Here is a 17,476-nt window from a genome sequence, read left to right on the forward strand (position 1 = left end):
TCTACACCAGCTTTAGATCCTACGCTCTCGCTTCCCACCTTCATTCCCAACCATCACGCCAAGCTTCGAATCAGGAAGCTCCAGATATCAGTATGGAATTTTGATCTGGGCCTTAGGCCTCAAAAGTCAAAATGAATCTGAAGTAAGGCATCAATGGATGGATGGCCTACTCGGTGTTGTTGTCTGAGTTATAACCCAAGCTAAGTCGATCAAAATCACGGCACGCACAAGTGAACCGAGCGACGTTCCAAAAGTTCATCGTCATGTTACCTAACTCTCTCCTCACTCCGATCCAAAACCTGGTACCAGCTGGTGCCCAAGGGCCGTGGCTGCTCAGAGACGAGCCAGAGCCCAGAGCTGAAGCCAGAATTGCAGTTTTAGAGTTTGTGGATCATAAACAATCTAACTGACTGAGCTACGCATTGAAAATCACTTGTTCATACGAAACCACTAGAGCTTCTAGATTTGATAGCCCATACGTACGTACTGTACGTACTTACCGGATGAGATAGTACGTAATAAAGGCCTTTTTAGATATGAATTCATTAATATAAATTTTATACATTAAGCATGCATATAGATTTTTTAACTAATTGTTGGTAAAAATAATATAAATTTTAAAACATAATATGCATATTAAAAAACTACTAGAAAGAACGGAGGGGATGGGAATCGAGCTTTCACACTTTGAATGGAACCCACGCATTACTGTTGACGCAAAAAATCGGACAGTGGCCTCGACTCCTGCGTCGAGCACACGATCCGAGAGAATATGCTTAGCTCCTGTTTGGATTATCGTTCTAGTGCGGTTCACGCAGCGTGTCAGTCAATCTGACCTGTTGATTGACAAGGAAGAAAAGATATCAAATTCCAGAGATTCGATCGGCTGAAGTTTCGATCTACTCTAAAAGATGTATCAGTGGATTGACCGATTTAATATATGGATGACCGGCTATGAAAACAGCTGATGATCATGCAACAAATGTAATAGAAACTACTAGAATAACCTAAACAATGCTACAGAGATAACACCTGAGACAGATCTAATTGGATGTATGATGATAAAAGTATATTGATATAGCCGACAGTTCATACCTCAAGCTGGATAACTGATGATAAGAACTAAAATAACAGGAAAAATCTATAATTCTAGCAAATATCGATAACTAGTGAATAAATCTAAACAAAACAACAGCGATGCACCCGAAGTTAAAGCTTAGATATTACTCGAAATGCGGAACTTACAAATTGGCCGGAGATCACGTTGATACAGCCCTGCCAACTCGCACGAACTCGTGAAAAGAAAAGGATTTAGTGAAGTCGCCGACTTGAAAATAAAGTTGCGTGAAAAAGTAGATTTGCATTGATGTTTTTGTTGTTTCCTCTACAAGCCTTACGAGGCACCTATTTATACCCTGTTACAGCTTATTTTCCTAACTGACTACAATTTTATCTCTTATTCAAAATAACAAATATTTACATACGAATACAACTCGCATCGGAGTCGAACACCATTCAAGCCTCTATAGGCCAACGCTGTCTTCATCTTCATCTTATTATTGCCTTGGCTCACTCAGACCCATATCAGCCGAGCTGTTCTGGCTCCCAATCGGCGAGTATCTATCAACCTCATCGGCTAATCGGTCGAAATAATGTAACTTTATCGGCCGATTTCTCTAGCCACAGTCTCTTATTTAACCGCATCGGTCACTCTCTTCTTCTCTTGACGCCGATCCTGACACGTGTCAAAAAACCAACATCAACAATTAACCAAAGCGATTTCACGTGCCCCAAAATCGAGTTCCCTGTCACGAACTCACGGCGTCCGGCTTCTATTCTCGCTGCTTCGCCATTGCCGCACATCATAGCTCCTGTACAAGAGGAGAGACATGTCAAATCAGCGCCAAATCGGTTTCCAACAGGCCAAATCAGCCTCTGCTGCTTGAATGGAGCTCCTGCTGACACAAATTGTGGTTTTTTCTACAGGTTCAAGCTCTTTAGGGATTCCTCACAGCCTGGGAGAAGCCAGGTCAGAGAGGCGAGGCAAGGAAGCATGCTGTGGGCGAGGGAAGTAGACCGTGTGCAGCAGAGGCGTGCGAGGGGCGGAATTGCTCCAGCATGACAAGCCGCCTCCGCTCGCCGTTGCTCATGTCTAAGAACCTGAGACCGGCGAGACGAATGAAGCGGTGTGATTACAGCCAGGGACAAGCGGGATCGGACCCTTTCTTTGGGGATAAAGCGGGATCGGATATGGTCAGTATTCGATTACTCCTTCCAGAAATGATGGGCATATTTAAATTGGGAAAAAATCTTCCAAGTAGATTTTGATTCTTAATTTCTCTTATAATATAATATCAATTGCTAGATCTCAAAACGACTTTGAATATAAACATATTGATGCAAAATTTATACACTAAATGTGCTTGTAATTTAACTAATTATCAGCCAAAATTTGTAAGTTTGACTTTTTTTTCTTATTAAAATACACAATTATTTTTGGATGGAGGGAGGCTACCTGTTATATAGTGTTATCACTCCATGCGTCTATGTTATATGTTATATCCGGTGAACTAAATACTATCTTACATTTTGCTGCCCATATGTAAGTACGTACGTATCGGGTGGCGTGGATTTTTCTTCACGTACTTTGCATTGCAATATATTCATTAAATGGGAACTGGAAATGTCACCCCATCATTAAACGGCAGCATATTTTGACCAGTGTGTTCGTAATCTTGTCGTTTGTGAATTTTGAAGCCGAGTCATGATCGGAAGATGACCCCGAAAGTCCACGAGTGCACCTTCATCGGTTGAATTGGTTGCATACATACGGGGACGATGGGAAGTACGGAGTAGATGGCTGCGGGTGGCGTGCCTATATATACGCTTGATGGTGCTGATACGCTTGACAGCACGACTCGTCATCAGAGCATGCCTGCAGCAATGGGCTCCAAATCCATAGCCTCCTCTGCCACCCTTTTCCCGGCCATCGCCATGGTTCTCCTGCTCGTGGCTTCTGCACTAGCACAACCCCATGGCGCAACCCCTCCCCCCTGCGGCTGCAACGATGGCGTTTCCGCCTCCGCAGAGGTCATCCTTGCTGCCTTGATGGAATTGTCCCAAGACATCAACCAAACTGTGAGCGACTCCTGTCAATGAGGTGGATTTGCAACTTTTCAGAACTAGCACAACAGTAACTGTTAGGAATGGTCTAAAGGCTGAATTCTGGAATTCATCTTGGCTAAATGGCCATGCTCCTAGGGATCTTGCACCAAATTTATACAGGTTAGCTTGGAGAAAACACAAAAAAAAATTTGAGAAGTGGCTGACCATAATTGGACAAGGGGCTTATGGAGGATGAACAATGCTACTGAATTGGCAGAGTTTGTCAGGCTTTGGGATCTTATCCAAGAGATCAACTTCACAGACAGCCCTGATGAGATTGTATGGAGATGGACAGTTGATGGAGTCTATACTGCAAAATCGGCATATAAGATTCAGTTCAAAGGCTCATACTACACGTTTCAGGCCAAGACACTTTGGAAGGCACAGGTTGAAGGGAAGCATCATTTTTTTTTGCCTGGTTGTTACTTCAGAGCAAAATCCTCACTGCTAATAGGTTGCTAGTAAGAAATTGACCCTGCAACCCTCTATGTTCTCTTTGTCAAGGAACTCCAGAAACAGCTAAGCACCTTTGTATCCTTTGCCCATATGCCACGCAAGTTTGGTAGCTTATACATTCCTGGTCGAGTGTCTTGGTTCCATTACCATTGACAGATGGGGGTCTTTAAGGGTGGTGGCGCCTATCTGTGCAGGCGGTGAGGAAGGAACATCGGAGAGCAACAGCAGCTATTCTGATCTATACATGGTGGAACATATGGAACGAGCGAAACCGAAGAATCTTCCAGGGAATCCAAGCTATGCCACAAGCAGTATTCGGTTTCATCGAAGAGGAGATCAGCTTGCGACAGAGAGCATGTGGAGCACCGGTCATTCCTTAGATCAATGTTAATCATGTTGTGTAATCTAAGTAGAGAGTCTATTCTTATTTATTAATAAACCCTATGTAAACTTGGATTTTTTCTCTTCTTATTAAATGATATGGCAGTGCTCCTGCCTCTCCTCCTGCCTCTTAAAGTTTTTTTAAAAAAACTGTGAGCGACTTCGGTACCGTTCTGACTTCAATGAATTTAATAACAAAACGCGCCTAAATAAAGGTATGGACCTACGTCATCTATCTATGGGGCAGCGCGTCTACGTATGAATAAGTACGCTGTCCAGTGTATATGAACTGATCGAATAAGAAGCTGTTACGTGTATGCACGCCGACAGTATTGTATTCGTGTGTTTGAGAGACTAGTGAACCTAACTAACAAGTAACAACACACATGTAATGAGAGATGTACGTGGTATATTATGTCTATCGGTATATGTCGTCATATACCGATAGACATACAGCTATCCTCTTCTTATATTTATGAGAAAGGCAGGCTACACGAGTTTTGACACTAAATCTAAATCTTATGATTAATTCAATTTCGAATCCAAATATTACTACTGATTAATATATAATATTCGACACACACTCGAACATGCAACACTCACAGCAGTCGAGTATCGTTGGCAAGAAAGACGAGAGAGGTTATATTCGGATCTGATATGAATCGACAGCAGCCTTTGTTCAGACGTAGTTGCTCCCCTTTCCAACCTTTATGCCAAACTTGGAATCAGGAAGCTCCATTTCTTGCAGGACTCAGCATGGAATCTGAATCTGAGCCTTAGGCCTCAAAATAAACCAAAGTAAGGCATCAATGGATGGCCTACTCGGTGCTATATGTACGAGCTAACCCAAGCTAAGTTGCTCAAATTCATCGACACCAAACAAGGACTGAGCGACGTTCCCAAAGCTCGTCATCACCATGCTATCCAATTCTGTCCTCCAGAGGCTGGCAAGCTGGTGCCCGTGGCTGCTCAGTCAGCTCAGAGATGAGCCGAAGCTGAAGCAGCCCGTCAAGGTTCTCGTCACCGGCGCCGCGGGTATGCAATTCAGAGCTCACAGGAGTACAGTACTGCTATATCAGAATTCAGAAACTCTGAAGAACACAGCTTCACAGAACAGTCTGGACTGTCCTCTGCAGGGCAGATCGGGTACGCCATAGTCGCCATGATCGCGAGGGGCCTGATGCTCGGGCCGGACCAGCCGGTGGTGCTCCACGTGCTGGACATCCCGCGCATGGCGGACGCCCTGAACGGCGTCAGGATGGAGCTGGTCGATGCCGCCCTGCCTCTTCTCAGAGGTCTGCACTCTGCAGACTCGCAGCTCCTGTTTCCCCTTGCTGTGCTCATCGGCTAATGTTCATCGTTTGCTTCGTGTCAACCAGCGCCAGTTCATGAACCGTAATGTTTGTTGTTGGGTTGGGTACTTGGATGTCGAATGGCAGGTGTTGTGGCGACGAGCGACGAGGCTGAAGCGTTCCAAGGCGTCAACTTCGCCGTGCTGATCGGCGGATGGCCGAGGAAAGACGGGATGGAGAGGAAAGACCTGATCGCCAAGAACGTCGCCATCTACAAGTCCCAGGCCTCGGCGCTGCAGCAGCAGGCCGCGCCAAACTGCAAGGCACTGTAGAATCCATGCGTTTGCGAAACGGCCAAACGTTAAAATTGCCATCTTGATGAACTTTTAACCCTGTCACGGCGCGGCGGGCTCTGCAGGTCCTGGTGGTGGCGAACCCTGCGAACACGAACGCGCTCATGCTGAAGGAGTTCGCGCCGGCGGTGCCCGCCAAGAACATCACCTGCCTGACGCGACTCGACCACAACCGCGCCCTGGGCCAGATCGCCGAGAGGCTAGGCGTGCACGTCGCCGACGTCAGGAACGTCGTCGTGTGGGGGAACCACTCCTCCACGCAGTTCCCGGACGCCAGCCACGCCACGGCCAGGACCGAGCACGGGGAGAAGCCCGTCACGGAGCTCGTCGCCGACGAGAAATGGTAACTAATGATTCCGTGTCCTGATGGGGCAGAGCTTGGTCGTGAGGCAACAGGGATCTTGCGTACAAAATACATTGGTTGCTGGGTGACTTGGTATCGCAGGTTGAGGGAGGAGTTCGTGAGCACCGTGCAGCAGCGCGGCGCGGCGGTGATCAAGGCGCGGAAGCAGTCGAGCTCGCTGTCCGCCGCCAGCGCGGCCTGCGACCACATGAGAGACTGGATCCTCGGCACACCAAAGGTCCACGACTCCGGCATTCTTCGTTCTCATCCTACCTGGCTCGAACGCTCTGAATTTTTCAGTTAGATAGTAGTAGTGTTTTGCTCTGCAGGGTACGTGGGTGTCCATGGGGGTGTACTCTGACGGGAGCTATGGCGTCCCAGAGGGCATCTTCTACTCGTTCCCGGTGACGTGCGAGAAGGGAGAGTGGTCTATCGTGCAGGGTGAGAGTCCTTATCATTCTGCGTAGCTCAGGCAAGCACCATTTTCTTGACATGATCTGTTTGTTGTTTCCAGGTCTTCATGTTGATGACTTTGCACGATCCAAGATGGACCTTTCGGCGAACGAACTCAATGAAGAGAGGTCCATGGCGTACGAGTTTGTTAACACTTAAAAGAGATCAGCAGATCACTTGTGTATGCTGTAGTACTGATGAATCACAATGTAAACGAAAATGGTTCGGCGCTTCGGACATTGTTGCACATAACCACCAATAAGACAGACAGCAATGAAATGTTGCATATCCGTCCACAAATATTGCTTTCCATAAACCATACTGCCCTGTATTAGCTGATTGATATATTACATGATCACAAGACATGATGGAAAAAGTAAATGTGGCGTGGCAATGGTTATCTTACAATCGAGTAACAAGGACACACTGCAGTTATCTTCTAAGGGGAACATAGTACAGTAATCACAAAATGTGGGGGTAGCCATTGTTGTTGTACTTGTCCATTCGCCATGGCCCATGGGCAGATAATTGTAACTTATAAACAATGTCTTACTTGGACAGAAGATCATGTTATAGGCGCACACCATATTCAAAGAATCAATAACGTATAAACAACAATTTACAGGCGTGGCACATCTCCAGTTGGAAACTCTCCACGTGGCAGTTACCTTGCAGCTCGTCTTTCATCTCTACCGCACCAAGGCATCTATTTCTTGGTGTATGCAAAATGCATCCCTGTCCTGTTAATTCCACCATGTTAATATATCTGTTCCCCAGTGCATCAAGCGCAGGCTCAACTAGCAGAATCCTCCTGTTGTCTACTGCATGTGTGGTGTCAAGCTTTCAGTTCATGTTGTAACTGATACATTCCCAGGTTTTCTTAAGCAGATGCACGCTGATGGAAATTCATGGAAATCATCCTGTTTTGGTCTGATATCATCCGGTTCTCCCATAAGACCCCTCTGGACTTTCTGTACCTTCTGCGAAAACGTATCCCAGCCCATCTGTTTCCGTCTCTGAAACAGTACATTGAGTTTCTTTGCATTTGGACGAATAGTTCTCTTGTGGCCCATGTATCGCCTACACATGTAATGGAGGGTTGATAAAAGAAAATAGCATCTAACAAAAAAGAATAAGCATGCATACGAAACTATCCACAAGATATAAACCCACAGAACATAAATAAATTCTGCATAGCATTAGAATTAAGACTAATATATAAACAACTAACAAGACAAATGCACATTGGAGTGTGCATCTTTCAGCGTCATGACCTTTTGCATCGCAGACCAATATATTCCAGACAAAGGAGAGGGATGCATACCTTCGGCCAGCTAAAACCTTGGCCATGTTTCCATTATTATTTGTAACGAAGACATCACTTTCATCACAAACGATGAAGTCAATTGCAGCCAGCCGTGACGAAAAAGGAAGGAATAGTTTCAAATCATCCCCAGCAAGCATCTCCTTGGTGTAGAAATTTGGAAAGAGTTCCCTAAGAGGTCGGAGAGTTTCCTCTCCACCATATATTTCTCCAGAAGCAACATACAGGTTTGTATCGTTACCAAAACCAAGAGCTCGGAGCATTAAACCAACTTCATGAGGAGTCAATGGGCATTTCCCCCTGCTGCGCTCATCCTCAGCACTCAATTCCTGTTATGAATCAATCTAAAATCAATTCATCATTCAAAACTTATATCAGGTAACAGATAAGGAAACCATGATTGTTATCAACTCTGGCACTTAGCATGGTGAATAGGTGATTACCTCAGTCAATAACAAACAAAAGGAATTAAAATAGAAAATAATCTATGCAGATGGCAGGCTGGTATTTTGGAAAATATAAAATCGGGAAATCTCACCAAGTTTCAAGAGTCTTACAGGTAATGTATCCCACCGTTTCCTAATTTCACTCAGTTCCTTTCTTTCTTTTTCACCACCTCCGTAGTAGCAGCCAGAAAATGCAAGCATGTCAGGTTCAAACCTGAGGAATAAAGCAAAAGTGATGTTTGGAAATTTCTACTTCCATGGTTGATCCTCAGAACTTCCATTTTATTCACAGCAGGAACATCAAATTAGCATAAACAACCGGAGTTTACCTCAAGTGAACTGCGACATATCGTGGGCTCATGAGTCTCAGCTTTCGCACAAGTTTCTGACCCAGAGTACGTATGGAATTTGTAAATCTTAATGCATGAAAATTTACTCGGCAACGTAGCTTTTGCAGATCTTCATCGAGCTCACTAGTGAGCCTATAATCAAATTTGGTTAATTGCAAAACCTGCAAAGGTTAGAATTGTTGAGTCAATAGGAAAGTATGACCACTTTACATTTCTCTATGGTCACTTAGCACTTAGCAGTCGAGACATCTATTTCTGATGAATACACCTTTAAAAATATCTTCATAAAAAAATTATAGCATATGATAATATCCAACCGACAATGCAACCATGCACTAGATAAGCTACTGTATATTATTTATTGATAAGTTTAACAGCCATCCAAAAGATGATATAGTCAACATGAGGCTTAATATATAAATGAAAAAAACAGTAACCAAGATGGCACAATTGATTTGCTTAGCTTGCAGATAATATCACTACAAGAACAACAAACTAAGAAGGAAAAACAAGTAGCGTGCACTATATCAATATCAAAGCAATACGCAACACAAGTTCCAGATTATTACGCTGATTTGTTATGTTACTTACTCGCCTTCGCATGAGTATTGGCAAAACTTCATCAATGTAAAACTCAGGCACTGATTTCCTAGGCGCTCGCATGGTCCACGGTAGTTTATCCATTGACAACATCACTTCATAAGGGATCCTTTTAACAATTGTTACATCTTTTGATAGGTAGGAAATGAACCAGTCCACGTCAAAAATGTCAGAGAAGTCACTGCATACAGCATATACAATTTCAATCAAGTTGTTTTGTTAGGAGCACTGAACTTTAGAAAACGTCCTGTGATCTAGTTCTTGACTCACCTATCATCCTTCCAGAATGAGTGATGGTCTAACTCAGGTACAACGAGTGTGGCATTCAAAATCCAGGCAACCACAACAGCATCTGTTATCTGCAAACTGAAGTTCATAAAGGTAACACAAGGGATGGTATAAACAAAGCAACCAGAAGTTAGAAGACAATCTTACCCCTATACGCTGCTGATTCAGCCCCCCACTGGTAGCAATCAACAAGTAACCAGTGGAACTGTTCTCTGGCACAGCAGCTGAAAGATGAACATGGGAAATCACTTTGTTAAAAAAATTCCCATTTTTCCACACTTTTAGTTCATAAAGAGGATGTGACAGATTATACAAACTAACATCTGAAATTCACGCTTCTCCCACTGCATCCGTAGTAGATGCTGGAATACCTCGATTTCCAAATATCTATAGGTTCATATATCCTAATCTGCACATTTCAGGGTTGTAAATAATCAATTGGCAATCAGGAATATAGACATAGCTAACACGCAGATTACAAAGTCTTGAAAACAGTAATGGTTGGATTTGCGAAATATGGTAGCTAGCAACACTTCAGCCATCCAAAAATTAGAATTAAATTCTGTTGAAAGTGAACCTTTCATTACTAGAAAAATATAAAACTGTCATCACTCACTTTCCTCAAATTGTTGCCAACGATGTGACGGGTGTAGCCGTCCAGAGGCCAAAAACAAAGCTTTACTTTCACCTCTATCAGGCGGCTATCATACACGAGAGGCCATGCAATACGAAATTCCATGTAATTAGACTGTAGAACGGTCAAGTCTCCGACAAATTACCTGCTTGGATCGCCACCGGCTCCGGATCCGCGACCAATCAGCGTCGGTGACCACGTGTCCCGTGAACAGGGACACAAACCCTAGGACGAACAGCGCGGTTCCCAGGAACACCGGAGAAGGCGGCGCCTTCCGTGCCGCCCTCGGCGAGGAGGCGCCGGCGCCGACGCTGCCGGAGAAGTGCGGCTTGGCTACCGCGTCAGGCTTCCTCCCCATGGCGCGCTGCTCCAGCCCGTGCCCCTAGCCCACTAACTTTGGAAACCCAGCGCCAAGGCTCCGTTGAGGGTCGCCGCCGCCGGCGTGCGTGCCCGCAGCGCTAGATCGAGGGGGAGCCCGCGGAGGGCGCGTCCATGGTGACGGGAGGAGGCAAGCGTCAAGCGTGTGAACGGGACCGCGGTCCGGGCGGAGTGGAGTGTGGTGACTGTGCCACGAGCCGCAGGTGGGCTGAGTTTCATTCATGGGCCGTCAATCAGTCGATCCACATTGCATGGGCCTCCTCCTTGTTCGACACCTGAATTTGGCCCACACGGACACCACGACCAACGAACAGGCCGCATTACCTGGCACACGAATGAGACCGACCGCGGCCCGGCGCGTGCGATGGTCGTCGACTAGACGCTGGTTCAAGTTCGTTTCTGCCGACAGTCCTTGCGAGAGCAGTTTCCACGTTGTCTACAGTTTCCCAACAGTACCTCTGCAAGTGGCAACGCAGTACGGAGCGGCCGTACTCTCGCCGGGCCGGAGGACAGCGAGCCACTGTTCCGATCATCGACGGCGTCCAGTAGTCCACGTGACTCGTGACCCCCTGCCACGGCTGGCGGCCATAACAACTACCAGCGGGACCAGAGGGGGGCTCGAGGAGGTCGAGGCACTGCGACTGCGAGCACCTAGCTGCGGCACCACCACCAGGGCGGCCGGCCGCGGCCGGCCAAACCAACCCGGCAGAGGCCCAGGCAGGCAGGGCTCACGCTAAACAAACCTAGCAGACGAGTAGACGACCACCCCAAAGCCCACGACAGCGGCAATCATCCAGCCGGCGCACCGTCCCTCACGCGCTGCTGTCAGCGGGGAATTGAAAACGAGCCGAGCGCTGCATGCATGCCGGTGGCAGTACAGTACAGGCCTACAGGGATACGAGCACGGCTTGCCAAGCACGGCGACGTACAGCTGCATGAAGGGAATTGGTGGGCAGGAAGCGGCCGAAATAGGGGTACCCGAGCCGTACCCCGTACGTGTATCTCTCTCCCCCAACGCCCAACACGGGGATGCGATTTCCCCCAAAGCGCAGACATACCCCCCGTTCCCCAGCCAATCCGGCCGTGGCCTGCGCTGTACCTGACACTGACCACTGGACCGGGCCGCCGTACGGGCCCCGCCGGCCGGCCGGCCTGCCTCTGCCTCTGCCTCTGCGTGCGCGTACGCCCGGCCTGCCCCCCGGCGCCAGGCTTTTCCCCACCGCTCCTCGGTCTGCGCGGTCGCTGTGCGAGGCTCACGTTGACAGGTGGGGCACAGTGGACGCTGGCCCCACTTGGCAGTGGGTGTTTCCTGTAGTGGATTCGGTACGTGGCGCACAAATTCTTTTGTGGCGTCCGGTCCCGGATATGGGATTTTTCGCGCAAGTGGCAGAGCCGCTTCTTTTCTAACCGTTACCTAGTTAGATAGAAGTCAATGACAAGTGGGACCCACTACGTTGGCTCCTGTGGTCATTGACCAGTACATATGGCATCCGCTTCTTTCCAGGTGAGGGAAGGAGCGGGGCGTATAGTCACACTGCGCGCAGCCTTTAATGGGCGTGGCAGTGATGCCACGCACAGCAGCCCGGCGGGGCCCGCCTCGGATTGAACTCATCAATGACACCCCTCCATGTGGCCGCGGCCCCGCGGTCAGGAGCCCGGCTCGTGGCCCCGCAGCGCCTGCACGGCTAGCTGCCTCGGTCCCTGACGGGAGATCCCACATGTCAGTACGGCGCGGCTCGCTTCCCATCCCCACGCCACCTCTCCCGAATCACCACCACTCACCAGTGGCCTGCCTGCCTGCCTGCTTCTCCCCGGGAGGCTCGCCTCGCTGCCCAGTTGCTTTATATGGGGTGCCACGCCAGTGCGGCTAACCTACCGGCTGTACTTGCAGCAGCAGCAGCAGCCGCCGCCGCGCCGCCGTCGTAGCTCCTCCACTTTGCCTCGTCCACACCGTTATAGACGCCGGCAGGGACGTGGCGTAGTAGCGATGGAAGGGAACGGCGGCGGAGGCGGCAGTGGGAGCGGGAGCGCGGCGCCGCCCTGGGATCTCGGCGTGCACTGGGCGCCCGCCGCCTCGCCCTACCCGCCGCAGCCGCCCTTCGTGCCGCGCCCGAGCGGCGGGGCCACCAGCCACTACCACCAGCAGGAGCTGACCTGCCTCAAGCTGGGGAAGCGGCCGTGCTGCTGGGCCGGGGCGGCCGGGGGCAGCCAAGTGGCGCTGCAGGGCGGTGCGGGGCTGGTCCATGGCAACGGCTCCGCCGCCGGCGCCGGTGGCGCGAGCGGGGCGGCGGCGGCTGAGGGCAGGAGGAAGGAGAAGCAGGCGGCGGCGGGGGCCTCGGGCGCGGCGGCCGTGGCGAGGTGCCAGGTGGAGGGGTGCCACGTGGAGCTTGCGGGCGCGAAGGAGTACCACCGGCGGCACAAGGTGTGCGAGGCGCACTCCAAGGCGCCCCGGGTCGTCGTGCTCGGCGCCGAGCAGCGCTTCTGCCAGCAGTGCAGCCGGTCCGTACATTATATACCCTGCATGGCTATACGCCTATACACATGGTAGTATAGCAACTTTGATTCTCTGATACGTAACGCACGCGCAGGTTCCACGCGATCTCGGAGTTCGACGACGCGAAGCGGAGCTGCCGGCGGCGGCTGGCCGGGCACAACGAGCGGCGGCGGAAGAGCAACGCCAGCGAGGCCATGGCCAGGAGCGCCGCGCACCCACACGGTACGTCGTCCGATCCGTCGCCCGCCATGTGTCCTTTCCTTCCTAGCCCCCGAGGCCCCGAGTAGGCGCGACCGCGCGAGTACACTCCAAATGCAGCAATGCCTGTGTCCTGGACGTGGAAATTAAGTGTCGCAGGGCACCGACAGTAGTAAGACCACGCGCGCGATGCATATCCGCAGTAGCTACAGTAGTGCGTGAACTAGTCATAGAAAAAATAACTTGGGAGGGTTTGGTGGTTTGATGCCGGGAGACATGGAGGAAGAGAGAGAGAGAGAGAGATGAGCTGCTGCTGACACGCACGAAAGGCGCTATTCGTCCTCGGGATGCGCGACGTGCCAAAGCTCGCTAGCGCACGGATTTTGACGTGCACCTGCCTGCTGCGGTGCTTAGACTGGTGTCCTGGTGCAGTTGTGTCCGGTGAGTGGCTGCGGCTGCCTGGCTAGGCCGAGCCGACCGTGCTATCATCACCTAACAGGAGAACGTCTGGTCGAGTGGTCTTGTTGGCATCGGCCATGGGCCCATGCCCAGGAAGAACAGTGGGGCGTATGTTTATACGTGTACTGTACGTACAGGGCGTGTTTGGCGCGATGGTTCAACGGTGTACTGCTACGTGGTACGGCTATATACGGTTACGAAGAGTTAAGTTACGCCGGACTTCGTGTTACGCCTAGGTATCTACTGTAGTGTGTACTGCTAGTGCTAGTATGAACGGAATCCAGGACTGAGCGTACGCGTACGACGTACTCTACTGCTGCAGCAGCGCTTGTGCTGACTCTTCTCGATCGCAATCGATTTTTCTCACGAATATACTGTTGGGAAATTGGTACCTGCATGCGTCTTCAGCTCTGAATTTTGTGACAGTAAAATAAGATTTTTGTATAGTTGCATAAGTCCTAACTGTGTGCGTATTCATTACAAGCAAGTAGTGCTTCACTGCTTCCTGCAGGGAAACACGGCACCGTGCCATGTTTTATTTCGCTAAAGTACTTGCAAGGTTACTGTCATGTCACCACGGCCGGGCGCCAAAATCGACGGCCTCGCACTCACTGGCAAACACATGTGCTGACGCGCTACTGTACATGCATATGCTGCAGGAATGGCGCCGTTCGGGCACGGCTTCCTGCCGCCGCCGTGCGGCCTCCCGGCGTCCCCGGCTGGTGCTCTCTCTCTTCTGTCATCGGCCAGAGGCGCCCCCTGGCTGGTCCCGGCGGCGCCCGACATCTCCGCCCGCTCCAGCGCCGCGCTCGACGAGCTCATCGCCGAGAACCGCGCCGCGCTCCTCGCGTGGCAGTTCTTCTCCTCCTCCGACCGCCCGGCGCCCGGCCGGCATCTCGCCCCTCCGTCGTCGTCGGTGGGCCGCGCCCTGACTCCCGCCGAGCAGGCGGCCGGCTGGCACCACCCCCACGACGGCGCTGGCGCTGGCGGCGGCGGCCGGTACTACCACGAGGCAGCGGCCAGCTCGGGGCACACGACGCTGGACCTCATGCAGACGGCAGCAGCAGCCACTACAGTGGCCTCCGCTGGCGCGCCACCGTTCCGGCCCGTGCCGGAGCGGGCGGCGGCCGCGAGGCCTCCCAGGGCCAAGGACGGCGACGCGGCCGGCTGCAGCTCGGACGCGTGGGCGCCCGCGGGTGGTGGAGGTGGAGCCCGCGCGCTGTGACCGTCCCCGCCGGCCGACATGCACGCGCGCGCGTCCGTGCAATCAGCTTGAGGTGATCGCGTCTCGTCGTGTAGTGGCAGGTGGTGCGGGGCGGTCGGCGTGCGTGGCTCCATGTTCCCCAAGGGACGTGCAACCCAATGTACTTCAGCTTTGTGCTAGGGAACTAGTGGCGTTTCACTGACAAGGCTCTCTGAAGAACTGTTCTTTTCCTTTTCCTAGTCACCGCGAGCGACGAAATGATGCCGCACCTTGGCTAGTTGGGTCTCCTTGAGCCTGGGGCCAGGGAGGGGGAAAACCTGAATAATTGACTGCGAGAACCAAGATCTACACGGTTCGCCGATCTGGGACGCGCAGCCATCGATCAGGATATAGGTGTCGCTCACAGCCTCGCACGATTCTGTCGCGCCGTGGCATGGCAGAGAAGAAAGGGGAGCCAGCACAGAACATGAACCGAGGGACTTCATGGCGGTGAGCCGTGGCTGGGCTCCATGTTCCCCATGGGACGTGCAATCCGACGTACTTCAGCTAGTGGTAATGGCGCTTCATTCTGGGGCGCTCTGAAGAACTGAACGTTACTGCTACTTGGTCGGAAAGTTGGTTGGTCATGCCAGTTATGGCGAAACTGAAAGCTGTCTGAAGTCTGATGTTATGTCTGTAACTGCGTAACTGGGATCTGGGATGCGTAGCGTAGGCATCGACCAGGGAGGGATTCAGGAAGTCGATCGCTCACATGACTTCATCGCGCCGTAGCATGGCAGAGAACAGAGAGCACTGAACAGCATGTGTAGTGTAGTCAAATAGGAGTATCATATCGGATATTCGGATGCTAATTAGAAGGATTAAACATGAGCTAATTATAAAACTAATTGCAGAACCCCTATACTAATTCGCGAGACGAATCTATTGAGTCTAATTAATCCATGATTAGCACATGTTTAATGTAGCAGCACATTGTCACATCATGGACTAATTAGGCTTAATAGATTCGTCTCGCGAATTAGACTCCATCTGTGCAATGGGTTTTGTAAACAGTCTATGTTTAGTACTCCTAATTAGTATCCAAACATTCGATGTGACGGGTACTAAACTTTAGGAAACACCCCCTAAGTCTTCAAGTGGGCCGCCCATGGTGGCTGATGAGCGATGACCCGGAACAGTAACTGGATATGCATCTTTCGCGCGTCCAAGCGATGTTCGGGGGTGTTTGGATACCCTGTTAAACTACCCGTCACATCGGATGTTTGATACTAATTAAGAGTATTAAATATAGTCTAATTTCAAAACTAATTGCACAGATGGAGTCTAATTCGTGAGACGGATCTATTAAGTCTAATTAGTCCATGATTTGATAATGTGGTGCTACAGTAACCATTTGCTAATGATGGATTAATTAGCCTTAATAGATTCGTCTCGTGAATTAGACTCCATCTGTACAATTAATTTTGTAATTAACTCATATTTAATTCTCCTAATTAGCATCCGAATATCTGATACGACCATACTAAAATTTAGCACCCCGTATTCAAACATCCCAAGTTTCTCCATGACAGTTGGCGGAGCCTCGAACAGAACCTATGGATCTGACATTCGTATCGATCCATTCCGCCAGTTTCTAGAAGAGAGATAAACAGCAGCACGTCATCGATTTCGTTTGATCTCTCATTTTGTGGGAAATTAAATCAAACAAACGTCAGGTCAGCCATATATGATAGGTTGACGATGCGCAGCGTCTCGTCTCTATCTCGTCTCTTGTACGCTTCCTTTCAAAGATCATATGCTTAGCCTCGCATGTTATCATTATACTGTACAAATGTACCATGCGTTCAGAGTTATATCTATCTATTTATGTCGTCTTTGGTTCAAAAGTGACCAACTAAACAAGTGTTACTTTCAAAAAAAAAAAACTAAACAAGTGTTTGCGAAGCATCTAAAAATCTATTGCGGGTATGGACGATTCAAATGTAGCATGGAAACAAATTAATAATGTTGGTAAATGGTTAGCAGTGTAAAATTCAAATGGCATTTGTGTGCATGGACCGCAGCCCACCGACGTGGACTGGGCTAGGATTTGATGCAAACCAGGCCTATGTTGTTCAGGACATGGACACCAAAGGTGAAGGGAGATGACAATAATATGAAAAAAGAAAGAGGGAGGCGCAATAGTGCATTATCTCCAATCACAAATACAAGTCATTTATAACATCGATATACAATCTATAAGGTAAAAACTTTAACCAATAACTTTTGCAGAAAATATAATAATTGAAATGAGAAGGATTGTATGTTATGGAAGTACATTTCATGACGAATCTACTAACATCAATCTTGCATTACCAATCTATCCAAAATCCTTTACATATTGGTGGTCAAAGTTGATTTATTTTGCTAATGGAATCCTAAAACGATCTATATTTAGGGTAAGTGGAAATGGAAGTATGTCTTAGCCTCTGTTTTGGGGTAGATATACAGAAACACTCTAAAACTGATGTGATGGAATCTCAATATTCGAGTTCAGATCCATACCAGAATCAGATTATCCAAAAGAGGGCACAATAATGGCATGATTTTCTCCGTATTACTCCCTCCATTCCAAATTATATTTCACTTTAATTTTGTCTTAAGTCAAATTTCTGTAAC

The 17,476-nt window shown here is 49.4% G+C and overlaps 3 protein-coding genes across 3 annotated transcripts; 2 read left to right on the forward strand and 1 right to left on the reverse strand.

The window, feature by feature from the left end:
- The first annotated feature begins 4,846 nt into the window (after window positions 1–4,846).
- Window positions 4,847–6,743, forward strand: LOC117864487 (malate dehydrogenase, cytoplasmic). Its single transcript, XM_034748609.2, has 7 exons — window positions 4,847–5,037; window positions 5,139–5,297; window positions 5,442–5,617; window positions 5,713–5,990; window positions 6,093–6,228; window positions 6,320–6,431; window positions 6,505–6,743. The coding sequence occupies exons 1-7, from the start codon at window positions 4,920–4,922 to the stop codon at window positions 6,600–6,602; spliced, it is 1,077 nt and encodes a 358-aa protein (XP_034604500.1). The 5' UTR covers window positions 4,847–4,919; the 3' UTR covers window positions 6,603–6,743.
- A 6-nt stretch (window positions 6,744–6,749) lies between these two features.
- LOC117864486 (O-fucosyltransferase 29) lies at window positions 6,750–10,619 on the reverse strand. The gene is made up of 9 exons (XM_034748608.2): window positions 10,231–10,619; window positions 9,773–9,860; window positions 9,599–9,675; window positions 9,434–9,522; window positions 9,155–9,344; window positions 8,543–8,724; window positions 8,325–8,427; window positions 7,768–8,096; window positions 6,750–7,523 (listed from the first exon to the last, which is right to left on the reverse strand). The coding sequence occupies exons 1-9, from the start codon at window positions 10,441–10,443 to the stop codon at window positions 7,292–7,294; spliced, it is 1,503 nt and encodes a 500-aa protein (XP_034604499.1). The 5' UTR covers window positions 10,444–10,619; the 3' UTR covers window positions 6,750–7,291.
- A 1,208-nt stretch (window positions 10,620–11,827) lies between these two features.
- Window positions 11,828–15,023, forward strand: LOC117863079 (squamosa promoter-binding-like protein 7). The gene is made up of 3 exons (XM_034746664.2): window positions 11,828–12,962; window positions 13,052–13,179; window positions 14,274–15,023. Exons 1-3 carry the CDS (start codon window positions 12,451–12,453, stop codon window positions 14,837–14,839), a joined length of 1,206 nt encoding a protein of 401 aa, XP_034602555.1. The 5' UTR covers window positions 11,828–12,450; the 3' UTR covers window positions 14,840–15,023.
- The last annotated feature ends 2,453 nt before the right edge of the window (window positions 15,024–17,476 follow it).

The sequence above is a fragment of the Setaria viridis genome, chromosome 7 (genome assembly GCF_005286985.2).
Source record: "Setaria viridis chromosome 7, Setaria_viridis_v4.0, whole genome shotgun sequence".
NCBI lineage: Eukaryota > Viridiplantae > Streptophyta > Magnoliopsida > Poales > Poaceae > Setaria > Setaria viridis.